The 20,523-nt window shown below is 37.3% G+C and overlaps 1 protein-coding gene across 8 annotated transcripts in view; it reads left to right on the plus strand.

Annotated features, from left to right (window-relative positions):
• The window catches only part of fhod3b (formin homology 2 domain containing 3b), a 669,782-nt gene that overhangs the window by 613,469 nt on the left and 35,790 nt on the right, over positions 1 to 20,523 (plus strand). For all 8 annotated transcript variants that reach the window (XM_069909515.1, XM_069909535.1, XM_069909544.1 and 5 more), the window contains 3 exons: positions 6,401 to 6,559; positions 14,580 to 14,762; positions 15,170 to 15,289. In XM_069909515.1, coding sequence (XP_069765616.1) covers positions 6,401 to 6,559; positions 14,580 to 14,762; positions 15,170 to 15,289 — 462 coding nt within the window. The remainder of the gene's footprint in view (positions 1 to 6,400; positions 6,560 to 14,579; positions 14,763 to 15,169; positions 15,290 to 20,523) is intronic.

A 20,523-nucleotide genomic window follows, 5' to 3' on the forward strand; every position in this document is an offset into this window, starting at 1 on the left:
GAAGAATCATTATGAATAATGCTTTTCTTCCAATTACCCATGTATGTGTTTGCGTGTGATTGCTTTATGTGGTATATATTTATATAGATATATAGTTTATATACACTAATGTATACATAGGATTTTATATATGTGTGTATCAAAATGTATATATTTCAATCATTGTGGCAAATTAACAGATTTGAACTGCAGCATGTTTAGGATTATATCAATTATATCAATTAACAGATTTGAACTGCAGCATGTTTAGGATTATATCAATTATATCAATTAACAGATTTGAACTGCAGCATGTTTAGGATTATATCAATTATATCAATTAACAGATTTGAACTGCAGCATGTTTAGGATTATATCAATTATATCAATTAACAGATTTGAACTGCAGCATGTTTAGGATTATATCAATTATATCAATTAACAGATTTGAACTGCAGCATGTTTAGGATTATATCAATTATATCAATTAACAGATTTGAACTGCAGCATGTTTAGGATTATATCAATTATATCAATTAACAGATTTGAACTGCAGCATGTTTAGGATTATATCAATTATATCAATTAACAGATTTGAACTGCAGCATGTTTAGGATTATATCAATTATATCAATTAACAGATTTGAACTGCAGCATGTTTAGGATTATATCAATTATATCAATTAACAGATTTGAACTGCAGCATGTTTAGGATTATATCAATTATATCAATTAACAGATTTGAACTGCAGCATGTTTAGGATTATATCAATTATATCAATTAACAGATTTGAACTGCAGCATGTTTAGGATTATATCAATTATATCAATTAACAGATTTGAACTGCAGCATGTTTAGGATTATATCAATGATATCAATTAACAGATTTGAACTGCAGCATGTTTAGGATTATATCAATTATATCAATTAACAGATTTGAACTGCAGCATGTTTAGGATTATATCAATTATATCAATTAACAGATTTGAACTGCAGCATGTTTAGGATTATATCAATTATATCAATTAACAGATTTGAACTGCAGCATGTTTAGGATTATATCAATTATATCAATTAACAGATTTGAACTGCAGCATGTTTAGGATTATATCAATTATATCAATTAACAGATTTGAACTGCAGCATGTTTAGGATTATATCAATTATATCAATTAACAGATTTGAACTGCAGCATGTTTAGGATTATATCAATTATATCAATTAACAGATTTGAACTGCAGCATGTTTAGGATTATATCAATTATATCAATTAACAGATTTGAACTGCAGCATGTTTAGGATTATATCAATTATATCAATTAACAGATTTGAACTGCAGCATGTTTAGGATTATATCAATTATATCAATTAACAGATTTGAACTGCAGCATGTTTAGGATTATATCAATTATATCAATTAACAGATTTGAACTGCAGCATGTTTAGGATTATATCAATTATATCAATTAACAGATTTGAACTGCAGCATGTTTAGGATTATATCAATTATATCAATTAACAGATTTGAACTGCAGCATGTTTAGGATTATATCAATTATATCAATTAACAGATTTGAACTGCAGCATGTTTAGGATTATATCAATTATATCAATTAACAGATTTGAACTGCAGCATGTTTAGGATTATATCAATTATATCAATTAACAGATTTGAACTGCAGCATGTTTAGGATTATATCAATTATATCAATTAACAGATTTGAACTGCAGCATGTTTAGGATTATATCAATTATATCAATTAACAGATTTGAACTGCAGCATGTTTAGGATTATATCAATTATATCAATTAACAGATTTGAACTGCAGCATGTTTAGGATTATATCAATTATATCAATTAACAGATTTGAACTGCAGCATGTTTAGGATTATATCAATTATATCAATTAACAGATTTGAACTGCAGCATGTTTAGGATTATATCAATTATATCAATTAACAGATTTGAACTGCAGCATGTTTAGGATTATATCAATTATATCAATTAACAGATTTGAACTGCAGCATGTTTAGGATTATATCAATTATATCAATTAACAGATTTGAACTGCAGCATGTTTAGGATTATATCAATTATATCAATTAACAGATTTGAACTGCAGCATGTTTAGGATTATATCAATTATATCAATTAACAGATTTGAACTGCAGCATGTTTAGGATTATATCAATTATATCAATTAACAGATTTGAACTGCAGCATGTTTAGGATTATATCAATTATATCAATTAACAGATTTGAACTGCAGCATGTTTAGGATTATATCAATTATATCAATTAACAGATTTGAACTGCAGCATGTTTAGGATTATATCAATTATATCAATTAACAGATTTGAACTGCAGCATGTTTAGGATTATATCAATTATATCAATTAACAGATTTGAACTGCAGCATGTTTAGGATTATATCAATTATATCAATTAACAGATTTGAACTGCAGCATGTTTAGGATTATATCAATTATATCAATTAACAGATTTGAACTGCAGCATGTTTAGGATTATATCAATTATATCAATTAACAGATTTGAACTGCAGCATGTTTAGGATTATATCAATTATATCAATTAACAGATTTGAACTGCAGCATGTTTAGGATTATATCAATTATATCAATTAACAGATTTGAACTGCAGCATGTTTAGGATTATATCAATTATATCAATTAACAGATTTGAACTGCAGCATGTTTAGGATTATATCAATTATATCAATTAACAGATTTGAACTGCAGCATGTTTAGGATTATATCAATTATATCAATTAACAGATTTGAACTGCAGCATGTTTAGGATTATATCAATTATATCAATTAACAGATTTGAACTGCAGCATGTTTAGGATTATATCAATGATCCTTGGTATCTTAGATGAAAATTAATTTGGAGCTCCCAAGTTCATCTAGACTCACTTGACTGCAGAACTAGCCCTCTTGTGAAATCCACTGATGAAAAAATCCACTGATGAAAAAATCCCACTGATTTGAGTTTTCTATTTTTTGCAAGTACGTAGTTGGGTGGTGATTGGGACCATGTAACACATATGGCAATAGAATTCCATCCTTTAGCAAGGGAGAAAGTTTGGTCATGACACAAAAAAAACTGGTTTCAATCGTACAGTGATTTATGACTATTGACGTAAACTTGTTTCCCAAAATTCATCTCAATTTGTAATTTCTATTGGATCTTTTGAAATGAAACTCTCGTTTTTGTATGTGTAAGTATCTAATTCAAGTAACCCAAGAAAGGAAAGGAAATTGGCTAACCACCTGTTTCATTCAACCGCAAAAATAATCTTTCAGTTTTTCACATTGGTCTTAAGACTCTTGTAACCCTCAAAAAGGAAGTCTATCCTTGGACTGGAATTCTTTCCACTAAATACTGTCTCAGAAGAATAAGCTGCAAAGTTATTTTCTTTCATTCTACTTTATAATATTGTTCACATGGAATAATCAGAAATTATTTAATTGTAAAACCTGTGAGCATTTTCATTTTTGAAAGTTGCTTTTTGAACAAGTGAATGGTTTCTGTAAGAAGCCATTCAGTCAGTTTATGTTAATCCATCTGTCTTCATTCGTCATGAAAAAGTGCAGGCTATAAATGTTCCTGGATACATTTTGAACAATCTCGCTGGCTGGTGACTGAAAGCACTGAAAGTTGACTGAAAGGATGTTCAGACAAACCCCATTATTTAATTTTGGTGAGCATGACCACAACTCCCTGAGCTTCACCATAGTTATGGAAATGGATAAAAACAGACAAAATGGGAATGTGCTCAACTGGGGAAGGGTTAATTATGAAGAGATGAGGCAGGAACTAGCGAGAGTACATTGGAAACAGATGTTCAAGGGTGAAAAGGACTGAAGTAATGTGGAGGAAATTTAGGGACCACTTGTGCTGAGTTCAGGATAGATTTGTCTCAATGGGACAAGGGAACGATGGTAAGAAAAGGGAACCGTGGTTGATGAAACAGGTAAGGCAACTAGTCACGAGGAAGAAGCAAGCATCTGTTAGATATAGGAAGCATAAAACAGGAAGGGCTCGTGAAAAATATATGGTAGCCAGGAAGGAGCTTAAGAAAGGATTTAGGAGAACTCAAAGGGGGAATGAGAAGGCCTTGGCACATAGGATTAAGGAGAACCCCAAGGCATTCTATGTGTATGTGAAGAACAGAAGGATGATGAGAATGAAGGTGGGGTCACTAAAGGTTAAAGAAGACAACATGCGCCTTGAGGCAGAGGAGGTTGGGGAGGTCCTACATTGCTTCAGTGTTCACAAGACAAAGGGACCTTGATCAGGGTGATGTCAAAATAAAATGGGACTGTGTGCTGGACAATGTGGAATGTTGGATCTTCTAAAAAACATCAAGATTGATAAGTCCCCAGGGCCAGACGTGTTATACCCCAGGTTGCTGTGGGAAGTGAGAGAAGATATAGCTGGGGTGGTAGCTATGATCTTTGAACCCTCTTTGGCTGGAGAGGTGGTGTTGGAGGATTGGGTAATGGCAAATGTAGTCCCCTTGCTTAAAAAAGGTAATAGGGAAAATCCTGGGAATTATAGACTGGTGAGTCTTGCATCAGTTTAGGGGAGACATCAGGGGTAAATTTTTTGTCCAGAGCACTGTGGGTGTCTGAAATGCCTTGCCAGGGATGGCGGTGGAGGCTGAAACATTAGGGGCATTCAAGAGTTTTTTAGGCAGGCACACAGATGAAAGAAAAATAGAGGATTATGCGGTAGGGAGGGTTTAGTACTTTTTAAAAAAGGAATATATGGATCAGCACAACATCGAGGGCTGAAGGTCCTGTACTGGGCTGTAATGCTCTATATTCACTTAAGGAACACACCTTTGATTGTTTCACAATTTAACAATATCTTTTACTAGTTCTTCCTCTAATCTTGAAGCATTGTGTAAACGATTGTAGAGGAGATGGCATAAACTGATTGGAAGTATGTTAAGTTGACCCCATGTTAACAAAACTACAGTTGCCCAATCTCTCCAAAATGTAGTCGTAAAAAAAGACAGGAAATGTGAAAATCTCAACAGGTCAGGCAGCATCTACAGAAAGACAGAGGTAACCTTTCAGATCTCCTGCCTTCGTCCTGTTGCTAGGTTGCAAAAATGTGAAGATTTCAGTCTGGTTGTGGCCTTCCCTATGATTTTTGCCTTTTATTTTTTAATTCAGAGAATCTTTGCATTAAGCTGCCAATATCCATGTAATTAAAGCATTTTCTTCAACTATATTTTTGAAAAGATAACAGTAATTGAGATAGTTATATATCAACACCAGAAATATTTATTTTGAGAAAGTGAAATTGAAGTTAAGTTGTAGCTGCACTGAAAACTATTTTGCAATGGCTGGTTACATTGCAACGTAAGTAAAGGTTAGGACATGGAGGATTGTGCTCATTGCTCATTTGCAGTGATTTTTGAGACATGGGTAGCTGAAGCGATGAGGGTTTATGCATATAAAAAAAAAACAGTACCTTATGAGAAAAGTACCGATAAGCTACATTTCATTTTCCAAAGACCATTTTAGGAATTTGAATTTAAGGTCAGTTTGAAACATTTGTGCATTTTGATATTAATGATGTTGAGATGCATTTGAAGTCTGAGGTTAAATGGTGTGTTTAGTCCCACACATTCAACTCTTTGTGTATTCAATTTTAAGAGGAATTTGGCTGACTTTATTGGATAAAGCATACAATTTGATTTAGCACCCATAGAAACCTTTTTTCTGTGAAAAGTAATAATACAAAATGTCCAATCAGAAATCTGAATTGTGTTGATTTTCATTATGTTGCTGAGAAAATGGGTTTTAATGTAAATAAATAAATATTTTGTAGGTATTTCCAGATAATAAACAGTGGTGCTGTCAGCACAGATTGTTACCCGTAGTTTTCAATGGTGGTTGGGGGAATTGATGAATTTGTATTCCCTGCAATAAACAGAGATTTATCACTCTTGGATGCTCATTTTGAGCTCAAACCTATCCATTCAAAACCAACCACCTTGCTCTCTGGAGGGTTCCATTCCATTTCATATCAATGACAGTTATATGAGATGATTTATTTTTAAAAATCCCACCTGGAACCCTGGGATGATGTATTTGTGGAGCAGTATGTTTCAATTCATTCAGCATTCTGACTCCTGATATTCCCAAAATCCTAACTGAACAGGTACTCCCACGAAAATTTGACATTGCCCTTAATTTGGATTCCCTTCTCTGACCTGCCCCATGGAATAAGGAGGAAGTGGGTATTTTCCACCTGAGGTGGAATATTGGCATGATGTTGTTACTCGAAGACCTACAATTACTGTTCTATAAACTTAGTTATTTGGTACACATTTGTTAAGTTCTATGTGGGTGTAATTCCAGTATCTGTTTTTATCTTAGAAAACTGCTACAGATGGGAAAAGACAGGAAGTCATTGTGCTAGACTCAAGGCGGAGTAATGCCATTAACATTGGACTAACTGTATTACCACCTCCAAGAACAATCAAGTCTGCAATCCTTAACTTTGATGAATATGCCTTGAACAAAGAAGGAATAGAGGTAAGAATGTGTTTGTTAAATGAACTGTATTTTTATGTAAAATAAATAAAGGTCAGGATCATTCAAATGTTGAACCAATCTAGCAACCTGTTATAGTTGATGTTTTATTAAACTAAGATAAAGTTTTAAACTAAATGGTATAACACTGATGTGAAACAAATTGTAATATCAGCATGTTGATTTCTCTCACATTCTCCACATCACAGTCTTGATGAGTGTTAAAAGTTCAAAGTTGTGGGCATCCAAGTGAGATTTAGAAACTGAGTTCTCCAGATCCAGGAGAGAATATTCATCCTGCACCCTTGATTTGATGCAGGCACTGATAGAGTTATCTTAAGTGCAAATGTAGAAGCACCTTCACCAGTAGGATTTCAGAATTTGAGGATCAGAATTTATTGACATGAATGTCATGAAACTCATTGTTTGTGGCAGCGTCACAGTGCAAACATTTCTATAAACTATGTTTCAAAACAAATAAAAAGACAATGTAAGGTAGTGTCTGTGGTTCATTGTACATTCAGGAATCTAATAGCAGATAGGAAGAAGCTGTCCTTGTGCCACTGAGTGCTCATCTTCAGGCTCCTGTACCTTTTTTCCAATGGCAGCAGAGTGAAGACAGCATGGGCTGGGTCGCGGGGGGTCATTGAAGATAGAGGCTGCTTTGTTAAGGGAACGCCTCTTGTAGATGTCCTTGATTGAGTGAAGACTAATGCCGTTGATGTTGCAGGCGGAGTTAACAACTGTCTGGAGGTTTTTCCTGTCCTGTGTGTTGGCACCTCTGTACCAGGCAGTGATGCAACCAGTCAGAATGCTCTTCCTGGTACATATAGAAGTTTCTGAGAGTCTTCAGTGACATACCAAATCTCCTCAAACTCTTCATAAGCTATAGCTGCTGACAAGCCTTTTTCATAATTGTATTCACATGGACGCTCCAGGACAGATCCTCAGAGATTTTGTCACCCAGGAATTTGAATTTTTTTGACCCTCTCCACTGTTGCCCCTCAATGAGGACTGGTTCATGTTCTGATTTCCTCTTGTAGTCCACTATCATCTCCTTGGTTTTACTAACGTAAAGAGCAAGGTTGTTGTTGTGACATCGCTCAATGAGCTGATCTACCTCTCTCCTGTACACTTCCTCATTGCTGTCTGTGATTTGCAGATAATATTCAGTAGTTCGCAAAAGAAGTTCACCTTCATCTTCTACAGGCAAATTAAGGGTAAAGAGTTTGTACATTCTCCCTGAGTCTGTGTGGGTTTCATCCCACCATTCAAAATGTACTGGGGACTGTAGGTCATTTGGGTGTAATTGAGTGACAAGGGCACTTGAGCCAAATGGCCTGTCACTGTGCTGTATGTCTACATCTTTTTTTAAAGTCATAAGCTCCTTTCACATTTGCATCCCACTAAATTGGTCGTTCAGTGTCCTAGGATAGGAATGGGGGTTTGGCTTTTGACACTTGATCACTCCGAAATGGGACACTGAATGCTTTCACACTTGCAAAGAGCCATCCTCAGTGTTAGGTCTGTTCTACCTTCAACTGGTGACGTCATGACACATCAAGTGATGGTGGACCTGCCATAAATCCTAATCAATGTATTATGATCTTATATTTGAACAAAATTAATCATGCCTAATTATAACATAATTAAGCTTTATGTACAGCACATTATGAGACCCTTCAGCCCATGTTGTTGTTATGTCAACCTATATAAACCTTTATAACGGACCAAGGGAAAGAGCAAGCAATAAATGACAATAATGGACAATTTTTAAACGGTGGGAAAGTTGTTAGCACTATAGTGTTCAATTTATTTAGTGTGTGAAAGTATGTAGCACTAATGCGCAGAATTTATATAGCGTGGAAAAGTTGGTAGCACTATCGCATACAATTTATAAATACCATGGGGAAAAAGCGATGGTGCATCTGCCCTCCCAGAATGCTATGCAGCATAGAAAGCCGTGCATGCATGGAGCATTCATGGAGGGGTTACTCTGCTGCACAGCATTCTGGTAATTCAGGTCCGCCATTGCTTTTTCCCACAGTCTTTATAAACTGCACTATAGCGGTACCAATTTTCCTCCACTGTTTATTGCTGTTCATTGCTATTTATTTCCTTTCTCTCTCCTGTTGCGACTTTCCCACGATAAGGTTTATACTTTCATTTTAATATTTTCTTCCTTCATGCTCCTGCACTCACGCAAAAACTTGGGTCATTTCAATCCAATAATGCCATTACCCATTTCACTTTTGCCTGATTACAACGTTGGTGTCTGCAGACACCAGGGATTGTACTGGGGTTGAGGCTATCAATCCCCAGCATGAGATGATGTCATCTGATGCTGGCATTGACCTGATTTTGCTTTGACACTAGATACTTCAAAGGCCGATTGGCGGTTAATTCCTGGGATCACTTGCAAGTGTGAAAAGGGCTATTGATGTTGACCTTACCAATGGTACCCACATCTTTTGGAATGACCAAAGCCAATGTTATATTCAACTTGATGATAAATTGCAAAGCCAGTAAATAGAACAATGTAACCCTTTCAACTATTTATCAACATGTTTCACATGCAACCAATATTCCATTGTTTTTATTGAAGTTCCCAAGCAGAGTTGACTACAGTAGGTGTGTAAGAATCATTTGTGGGGGATGGGAGTTCTGAGGGATGGCTGTTTATATTTTTTAATGTAGTTAAGAGCTTTAGCTTTAATTTGTTGTTTTTGTTTTGCATTTTGGACTTGACTATAATTCTGAGTGTGAAACAGTTTAACTGACTAAAAGGCTTCTCTCTTCTAACCTTAGTTCATCACTTTAACTTCTGACAGTTATAACTCCTCTTGTGGAGTGGGAGGAATCCTCAAGTGAATTGTAAGATATTAACTTCCTGGAACCTTCACCTTATCTCAAGCAACAGTTGCAGTTAGTAGGAAGAAAATAAATCTTTGTGTAGGATGGCAGTTGGGTTTGTTTTGAAAACTCTTTTCAGCTACTTAGTTTATTATGAAAGAGGGTCAGACATACGCCAGATAAATGTAGCTATAATTGTGGCTCTCACAAGCCAACAACTTGGTAAATATTTCAGATTTTCCAAGAAGTAAAGCAATGCAAGATTTGTTCCAATCTCAAGCAGCCTGTTTGTAACATACTGATGTTTTACCGTAGAGTTATAGAGCCATATGGGTGGAAGCAGGCCCTTCAGCTCACTGAATCTATGCTGTCCATTTAAACTCATTTTTATTCTCCACACATTGCCACCAACTCCCCTTCAGAATTTTAGCACTCACCCGCTCACACCTTAGGGCCAATTTTGTAGTGGTTTATTAGATGACCAACCTGCAAGTCAATGGGATTCAGAGGAAACCAGAGCAACAGCTGTAGGAAATGTGCATGGCCACAGGGGGAATGTGCAAACTCCATACAGCACAGGAAGTGAGGAATGGACCCAGGCCACTGGAGCCGTGAGATGGTGGCAGTATGAGTACTTCCACTCTGTCATCCTCATGTTCTGATTGGTTAGCCTCAGACCAACCAAGGCTGGAGTCAATAAGAAAATATTTTACTTGAACATAAATGTTAAAAAGGTATTTTAAAACAATCAGCAATCAACTAGTCAGAGGATTATTTTTCCCCTGTCCACCAGTCCATATTGTAAATCTGTTTAGAAAGTGTGGTTTCCTCAATCTGTTACCCACTTTAGCACAGTTTCATAGGAACAAGTTTCTCAAAATTAGAGCACTTTGGTTCTCCTCTGTCTCAAGAACTTACATTATAATTATACCCAGCCAACTTGTTTCCCCATGACCTTTCTTCCATCCTTCTCCAGGGTGGATGTGTAAATTAAAGGCAACTATATCATCCTGTTGGATATAATCTGGTCAATGCTGAGACACAAATCACAGGTATTTAAGTCCAGAGATCCAGATCACTACAGAAAGAGAAGGTATGACCTGCAAAAAAGCCATCTCCAGGGCAAAGTGGAGTTTCCAGACAGTGACTGAACTCAATGACTTCTACTCTCAATTCGACCATAAGAACAAGAAAGAAACACCGCTGTGCACCCCCATGTCCACAGATGATCCTCTCCTGCCTGTATCCTAGGATGAAATGCAGGCTACCTTCAGGAGAGTGAATCCAACGTAAGTATCTGGTCTGGCCAAATATTAAAACTCAGTGCTGGCCACCTTACCAAGCTTTTCACGATATCTTCAACATCTTACACTAGCAGGGCATGGTACCCACCTGCTTCAAATAGGCATCAATCACAGTGCCCAAGAAGAGTGTGGTAACCTGCATAAATGACCAGCAGCACTCATATCAATAGTGATGAATCGTTTTGAAAGGCTAGTGTTGTTGTATAGCAGCTCCTGTCTGAGTGGAGACATGGATCCATTCTAATTCACCTATCATAGTAACAGGCCTATTGTGAATGCCATATCACTGGTTCTACACAAACCCTACAAATGCACACATCTGAATGCTCTTTATTGACTGCAGTTTGGCATTTAATACCATTATCCCCTCAAAACTGATCAGCAAACTTCAAGGCCTGGGCATCAACACCCCACTGTGTAATTAGATCCTCGATTTCCTCACTTCCAGACTACAATTGTTAAGGATTGTTAGGAACATCTCCATCAGAACTGGAGCACCACAGGACTGTGTTCTTAGCTCCCTGCTCTTCTTGCTTTACACCTATGACTGTGTGGCTCAGAATGAAAACACAATCGACGTATATGTTTGTGATTCCACAGTAGTGGGTTGAATAAAAATATTCAATAAGTCAGCCTACAGGAGGGAGGTTGAAAACTTGACCAAATGGTGCACCATCAACAGCCTTGGACTCAATATCACCAAAATCAAGGAGCTGATTATTCACTTAAGGAAGGGAAAACCAGTTTTGTATGATGCATTGATCATTGGTGGATCAGAGGTGGAGAGGGTGAGCAAATTTATGTTCTTGGGAATCACTATTTTGGAGATTCTTTCCTGGAGCCAACACACAAATGGCATTGTGAAGAAAGCACATCAGTGCTTCTACTTCCTCAGGAGTGTGGAAGTATCCTGCGGAGGATTGTGACATCGGAAACCCTGGCAAATTTCTACAGATGTGTGGTGGAAAGTGTGCTGACCGCGTGGTCTGGTATGGGGACACCAATACTCCCAAGCATAAAGCCCTGCAAAAAGTAGTGGACATCGCAGGCAACCCCCATCCCACCATCAAAAATAGTTACGGGGAACGCTGCTATCAGAGAGCAGCAGCAATCATCGAGGATCCACACCACCCAGCACATGCTCTATTCTCACTGCTGCCATCAGGAAAAAGGTATAGGTGCCACAAGACTCACACCACCAGGATCAGAAACAGCTGCTACCCCTCCACCATCAGTCTCCTCAATAACAAAGTCGATCAGAAACTCATTTAAAGACTTTCTTTTGGACTTCATTTTTAAAAAATATTTTATTTTCATTTTGAAACTTATTTAAACAATTATACAGAACATAAAAACTCAAAGAAACCACACTTCCCTACCCTTCCTAAATAAACCCAATTAAGGAAAAAAATGTCAGTGCATACAGTGAAACACCTAGAGAGGGACACTAGTAACACAGTATTATATCCTTTAAGAGGCCTTCTGGCTAATGAGAAATGATTGCATTGCGATGGTGGCCTCAGTGAAGTGCTTATATATTCTAGGTAAGGCTGCCAAATTTTCAGAAAGTTGTATCCTTTTCTAAGACTATATGTGTTCATTCATTTCCAAAGACCGACTGTCTTTGCATGTTATTTTTTTCTCCTCTCTGTATTGCACAGTCAGTTGTTTACATGTGTACATTGTGTACATTTTATTTGCACTACAAATAAGTGGTAATTCTGACTGAAAGAATCTTAGGGTTTTATGTGATGTGATGTGTGTCCTCTGACAATAAACCTGAAATCTATTACGTCTGGATGCTTCCTTGTAACTGTCCAACCAATTCTGTAAAGACTCTTCTGAAGAGTAGAAACTGGTTTAAATCTATTTGGTTACTGTCATCATTCTGCTAACATCCCCATTGATCTGTCCTGGCCAAGCTATTGATGTGCATCAGGTCATTGACTTCCTTAGAAGCCTGAGGAAATTTGGCATGGTCACCTACGTCCCTGAACAACTTCTTTAGATGCACCATTGGAAGTATTCTGTTAGGATGCATAACTGTATGGTTTGGGAAAACTCCATCCAAGACCGGAAGAACCTGCTAAAAGTTGAGAACGTAGGTTGGACCTTCATACAAATCATCCTCCATCTAGTCTATTAATATTCTCATTTCTTTATGGGCTTTACTCAGCTGTACCACAAACATTGAAAATTTCTCTTTCTTTTGATCTTTCACAACCTCAGGATGCTTTGAAGCACTTTACAACTGAAGTTACAGTTTTATGGTAGAAAATGAAGCAGCCAATTCACTGCCAGTAAAATCTATATTAATAGATGGACACAAGGAGATTGAAAGGGAAATACAGATCAGAATTAAGCAGGAAGATTCTGCTACTGCTCTGAGGAAAGGTTTCCTTAACTCTCTTTTCAATTTATTCCCTCAAATGTTACATCAGGATTCAAGACGACCTGTTTCCATAAGTCTAATCCAGGAATTGTTGGCTTTGACCCAGATGGGGCAATTTGTGTTTGGCACAAGGCGGGTTAGACTATGGTATATGCCTTCCATTGTTTACCCTAAACTTTCATGTATGCTGTAGTTCTCCGTGCTGTTTCCCAATGCTCCTTGAAATCTTTTGCATGCGCTGAGGAAGCAGTTTCAACATTTCAGATAAATAATGGCACCTTACTGGGTGCTGTAAAAGAGCATCAACTTGAATTAGATGGTCTGGACTGGAAAGTCAGGTAAACCCTCAGCCTTCTGACTTGGGGATGAATCCTGAGTGACAAAGGAAATGTTGGAGCTAAGAAAAGGGCCACTGATACTTTGGTCCAAGGATCCCCCTTAAAACCTAACTCCTAATGGAACATCTGGTTAAGTTTTGAATGTTCTTAATACTGTCTCTAATGCAGGTATTTTTCCCAAAAATTGCATCATTAGTGAAAACAGTATTCTTTACCTTTTATAAAATGCATGAGGTACAGATAGCAAAATTTTGAGACCATCATTCCCATTTTAAAATAAAGATCTGAAGAGTTCTTATCAGAGTAAAATTTAAAATTGTAAAATATCACATTATTTTTAACGATATATTCCTCCTATTTAACCCTCAGATTTGGGACATTCTTTTTTTTTTTTTTTTCACACCATAAATCACATTAGCCATGATATACACTTTTTCTTTTTCACACATATACAGTGACTTTTTCTCCCCCCCCCCCACTCCTCCCAAGCCACCCCCCCACCCCCTCCTCTCATCCATTTTAGGTATACAATCTAGGTTGCATTAAACCAGTCAGACAATGTTGTCATTCAACAAAAATACACCAGAAATTCTACTGAGTCCATTCTTTTCTTTCCTTCTCCTTCCATCAACTTAGGTAATGTTTGTCCCCGGTAGGTTTTCGCTATTGTATTTAATGTAAGGCTCCCATACTTGTTCGAATATTTCAATATTATTTCTTAAACTATATGTTATTTTTTCTAATGGAATACATTTATTCATTTCTATATACCATTGTTGTATTTTCAAATTATCTTCCAATTTCCAGGTTGACATAATACATTTTTTTGCTACGGCTAGGGCTATCTTAACAAATCTTTTTTGTGCATCCTCCAAGATTTGGGACATTCAATGTGAAAAGTATTAGCCAATTATCCAAAACCTTTGCATATCAACATTTTAAACATCTAAAACTCAGCTACACTTAAAGTTGAGATCAACACTATATCAGGTGACTTGAAATTATGAAATTTGCACAAATACACAGTGACTCATCTCTTAACCTATATTGTGGAAGAACAATAGACCATGAAGAAAATGAAACTTCCTCCAAATTTTGACAAGTAAATGGCTGTTGTAAATCTGATTTTGTTTTAGAAAATCTTGACGATGATTCCCAGTGAGGAAGAAAAGCAGAAGATCCAAGAAGCCCAGCTGCTAAATCCTGATATCCCTTTGGGTTCTGCAGAACAGTTTCTTCTGACATTATCTTCTATCAGTGAACTCTCAGCCAGACTCCAGCTCTGGGCTTTCAAACTAGACCATGAAACAGTCGAGAAGGTAATTCAGACTAATAATAAATTGATGTGTGGTGTATTTATTAATAACATGCATTTTATGGGGTTTAGTGGACAATTATCTGTTTATTTTTGTTATCAGCAAGAAAGGCTAATAAAAATGACATTAGAATAAAAATACCTGATGTAATTAGGATTTTTCAATTTAGCTGCTTTATCATTTATCTTGGATATGCAGCAAATGTACTTTGAAATATTTATGGCATGCAAGTTGAAAATTTCTACATCAAATTTCATTTCCCCAGCTGCCTTTTTCAATAAACATCCATTTTTGTTGTTGTTGTATGCAGTTTCTCTGGCTCCATGTTACGTTAGCTCCATGGTGAGATTGTAAATATATGTACAATCTTCTGACCTTGAAGAAGTAACTTGTCTTTGTTCTGGTTACAGGAAGTTGCAGAGCCTCTCCAGGACTTGAAAGAAGGAATGGATCAGTTAGAGAATAATAAAACTTTAAGATATATCCTGGCAACATTACTGGCAATAGGGAACTTCTTAAATGCCTCAACTGTGAGTTAAAGTGCCTAATTCTTCCTGTTTTCTCATTGTTTATATGAAGTACATCTGCTTTGGGCATCTTATGAGAATTCTTTTGAGAAATGTGCTAAGTTAATGCAAGCTAATTTTGTCACATAGCACTGGAAGGATATGTTCAGGCTCCTTGCTTAAACAATGACCTTGCATTCTCTCTCTCCTCATGGATCTGACTCTTCCTGTGTTTTATTTCTATCACTTTCCTGTGAACGATAATGGGTCAGATTTTACTATGAGTGATGATCAAATATCAGGCACGCTGCATTAAATCTGCAGACCTTCCAGAGTTTTCCAAGGTGTATTGTTGACCAAACTGCACCACATCCTTCAAGGGAGCTGAGATCTGGGACCTTTACAAACAGCAAAGGATCTGTGCCTTGTGTATGTGAATATGAATTTATCATCCAAAGCTGATCGTCCACCTTGCTGCAGTCCCTTCCCACTTTCACCTGAGATACCTCACATGTTCTCCATCATTTCAACAATTTTCAATTCCCTGGGCTGCACCACCTCATTTTCACCTTGGACATCCAGTCCTCATGCACTTCCATTCCCCATTAAGAAATTCTCAAGGCACTCCACTTCCCTTAATTACAGACTCAAACAGTTCCCCGTCCTCCACCCGGCAGAACTTGTACTCAATAACTTCTCCTTTAGCTCGTCCCACTTCCTCTAAGTTAAAGGTGTTGCCATGGGTAACACATTGGCCTCACCTATGCCGTTCTTTTCATTTTATATGTGGAGCAAACCATTTTACAACCCTATACAGATAAGGCTCTTCAACTCTTCCTCCTTACATTGACAACTACATTGGAGTTGCTTCCAACTTCCACCCTGACTTCACATTCACTTGGTCTATGTCTGGCAACTCTCTCACCTTTCTTGAACTGTCTGTTCCATTTTGGGAGAGCTACTATCTATAGACATCTATATAACCTCTAACTCCCATAGTTCCCTTAACCACAATCTTTCCCACCCTGTTAGCTGTAAGGATTCTATTCCTTTTAATACCTCCATTTCTGTTTCATCTGCTCCAAGGATGAGGCTTTAAAATCCAGGACATCTGAGATAAATGTGGCTTCAGGAAATGTGGTTTCGCCTCTACTGCCATTATCTCAGACATCACCTGCATTTCCTCTCTTTGTCAAACATCTGCCCTGACCCTTACTCCAACCCTCTCTGCTGCCTCCAGAAGCAACAAGGATAGTGCTCCTTTGGTCCCCACCTACCACACCATGACCCTCTGCATCCAACCTATCATTCTCTGCAATTTCCACCACCTAAACAGGATCCCACCACCAGACACATCTTCCCCTCCTTTCTCCAATTTCCATAGCGATTGCTTCCTTCACAACTCCCTCATCCAGTCATCCCTTCCAATGAAGCGTCTCCTCATTGCTCACCCCTGTGACTACTAGAAATGTTACACCCACATCAACACTTCATCCCTCACCACCATTCCGGGCCCCAAACAATTCTTCCAAGAGAATCTGTAGGGGTCATTTACTACATCCAGTCCTCCTGATGCAGACTCCTCCATATTGGGGAAACTGGATGTAGATTTGGTGATCATATCATTGAGCATCTTCTCTCTGTCCTCTGTTCGCTCTGTGGCCAATCATTTTGATTCCACACATCATTGCCACACTGGTATGTCTGTCCATGGCTTCATTTACTGCCAAATCCAAAGCCATCCACAAATTTGAAGATCGACACCCTGTATTCCATCTGGGCCCTTTCCAAGCAGATGGCATCAAGATCGACGTCTCCAATTTCTATTAATCCCGAGATTCAAGGCTCCTTTTATTGTCACACAATAAACATGTAATATGCATAATATATTTAAACTTTGTCTACCGCAAGGCAAATGGAGAGATGCCATGATCATTGCCCATGTCCTTCACTATAAAAGAAAGAGAAACAAAATAGAGTCCCTTCAGGCGCAGTGAGTGTCTTTGAACTCACCTCCAGCGAACTCGTAGCATTTACAGCCACATGGACCCCAGTTCAAACCGACTTCCTGATCCAAACCTCTGATACAATCTGGAAGCCTTCAGCATCCAGGCTCTTTGGGAGCCTTTTCTTGTCATCAGGCAGCCTTTTAAATCTGGGTTCCAATACCTGGTTCACATGGGACAGTCTCCAGCAGCCTGTGTGAGTCCTTCATTAGCTGCCACTGAAGCCCACAGCCTATGTTGAGTCCCTCAATCTCATCGCCTTCCCAATTTTCTCTCTCCCTATCCCTCTGACTCCTTTCCTTCAGCTTCCTATACCATTCCCTTCATTCTCCTATCTGACAGTTACCATTCTCTTCCCCTCATAGAAGCCTCTCTCCCCATTTCACTTCTCAGCATTTTTCTTTACTACCCTTCCATCTCTATCCATCTATTACCTGTTAGCCTGTGTTCATTTTTCTTTACTACCCTTCCATCTCTATCCATCTATTATTACCTGTTAGCCTGTTTTCCTCCCCATTCTCACACTTCTCCTGCCCCCACATTTTTATTCAGACATCCATCTGTTTTTTCTACATTCCCAATGAAGGGCTCAGGCCCAAAATGTTGACTGCCTTTTACTTCCTATGGATGCTCGTGACCCAATGTTTCTTCACCATTTTGATTGCACTGACCCCAGAATCTGGCTGGTTTTCTTGTTGAACTGATTGTACTGTAAGTTATGATCTTTGGTTTATTCTTTTAACAGCCACTGCTGTTGGCAATAAGTTGATGGCTGTTTGTAAACAATGTTTGGTTGGTAGATCTATCTCTGCTATTAACTTTGTTAATGGAACACCAAAGGGACTGTGGAGATGACATGTAACTTAAGCAATCAGATTGATAAAATATTGATGAACAGTACTGAGTCTTAACAAGGAAGTGTAAATTGGAAAAGTCAATTTGATGTCAAATCAGATGCAACATACGTAATGAAGAGATGAAAAAGAGATAATGGATTACAAGAGAGATGGACAGGCAGTTGAATTCTCACAGGCAGAGAGATTACTCTGTAATGTAAAGTTTAAAATATCAGATAGAGGCACAATGTTCTCTGCATTGACCAATACACAAAAGCTACAGAGAACATATAGTGTTGATGTATCAGGATAATGCCAATGAAATAAAGTTAACATATTTCAAAGAAAATAAAATATTAGAAAACTACTTTCACTGCACCTCCAAAAAAATTTCAAGTCTTGCAAAAAATGTCAATTGTTTTGAATGAATGAACAGCAGTACACTGTTTTGTCAATATGGTGACGTGTGGTGGTTCTTCTTACTGTAAATGATAATTTGGCAGATTAAACGTACTATTGGTTTGTGTTTTTTTTTTAAAAAACACTCTCCACTGCCATCATGCTATTTAGGAAGTAAATACTCCTAAAAGTGCCTCGCCTTTGGTTTCTCCACAAATAATTGTAAACCTTTTCCAGTTGCCAACTCTCTTGCATCTCCTGGTTTACTCTGTCAAACTGATCATAATTTAACTTTTATATGCCAAAGGGGTTTAATCCTAGTATCTCTATTCTTCGCACAAATCCAACTTTCCACATTCCTGCTTCTTCTTCCTAAACCCACTCTGTAATCCTTTCTTCGTCCTGGATTCCTGGTACTCAACTGTTTGACATGGAAGGTAAAATTAACAATTCAAAATATTCCTGAGGACTACTCTCATGAACAGGGAAGCCACAAGATTCTAGAAAAATTAGTTTGCATTAAATTGTTTGTTTTAATTGTATAATTTTGAAATATTTTAATGTGTGGAAAATAAATTAGAATGCTTTGCCTGAATTGAAGGTTTTGGAACTTGCTGCTCTTTAAAGGATGCTTCTCGGGTCTGGAGAGTCAGTTCCTGTGGCCCATTGCATCCAGAAAGAGTGTGGTAGGTAGGTGCTGATCCTAGCTAGCATGAACCTGATGTCATAGGATCTGAATTGGACCATCGAGTCCCATAAACATGTTTTCTCATTCTTTTTGGATCTTGCTTGACCTGTTAACCATCTTCCTGCTGAACAATGTCAGGACAGAAAAATTAGGAAAAAAATGGAAAATACATTGAGGACATAATCAGCAATTAAGACTTCAAAGGGTCATTGAAAACTTAGTAGAGAACAAATAAACTGGTTTCAAAACACTCAGAAGCAAGGTAAAAATGAATTTTGAAAATGCTGATCAACTATTAAAGACAAATAATTGCCTAGTTTCACTTTATTTTGTGCTTGATTTACACACAAGATCAAGTGTAACAACAGCCCTTGATAATACAATTTCCTTTAGATAAACCTTTAATATATTTTGGTTTGTCAAACCTATAAAAATGGTGCTTTATGTAATGTACCTTGCTGTTTGATATTTTTTTCCATTCAGATTACAACTATGAATGAATGACCAAAATTTCTGTGATTATATATTGGTCAGGATTGGTCAGATTTTATCTGAAACAGTTGGACCCAGTCACAACTGGTCAAAACCAGATGGATCTTGTCACGACCAGTCAGAATCAGTGGGAATGTTACAACAGGTTGGAAACAAGGGACCAAATGTCTCTTTCACCATCCTGTGTCTCTGTGTCACCACGTTCAGGGAGCTGTATACCTGTGCCCCTGGGTCACTTTACATTTTCCAGGGCCTTACCATTTACGATGTGTTCCATCTGGAGCCGAATGATCATTATAGTGGATTAATAATGCTTGTATCTTTGGCCATGGATAGCTTTACTGCATGTCCATAAATCAAGATTGTAAGAGTGATCTTAAGTTTTTATGATGGGCCATATAAAAACTGGAACCGATTATTTTATCTTAAAAACTAAGATAATCCATTGATGGAAAAAATAAAGGAAGAATCATTTTATTTTAAGATCGTTTAGATTTATTAAGAATATTCAGTTGCTCCTCATAAAGCAATTCAACGTGTTGAGATTTTTTTTGCAGTGAAAAAAATTAAGTACTTGGCCTGGTTTGTAGCTTATTCAGATCACTGATTGCTTAAGTGTTTTTTTCTGGAGACGTTTGAAAAACAGAACTCCCTGTGGATGAGCAAGGAATTGATGTCAACAGCTTCTGGATTTCCATAATTCCAGAAGTTACTGTTGTCCTTTCAATGTTGAGACAGCAGATTCTTCCCAAGTTTTGAGCCTCCAAATCTAAGGCTATAAAAATCATGAAATAACCTTGGAATATGAAAAATAAGCAAAAAATATTTGATTTGAAT

The sequence above is a fragment of the Narcine bancroftii genome, chromosome 1 (genome assembly GCF_036971445.1).
Source record: "Narcine bancroftii isolate sNarBan1 chromosome 1, sNarBan1.hap1, whole genome shotgun sequence".
NCBI classification, from domain to species: Eukaryota; Metazoa; Chordata; class Chondrichthyes; order Torpediniformes; family Narcinidae; genus Narcine; species Narcine bancroftii.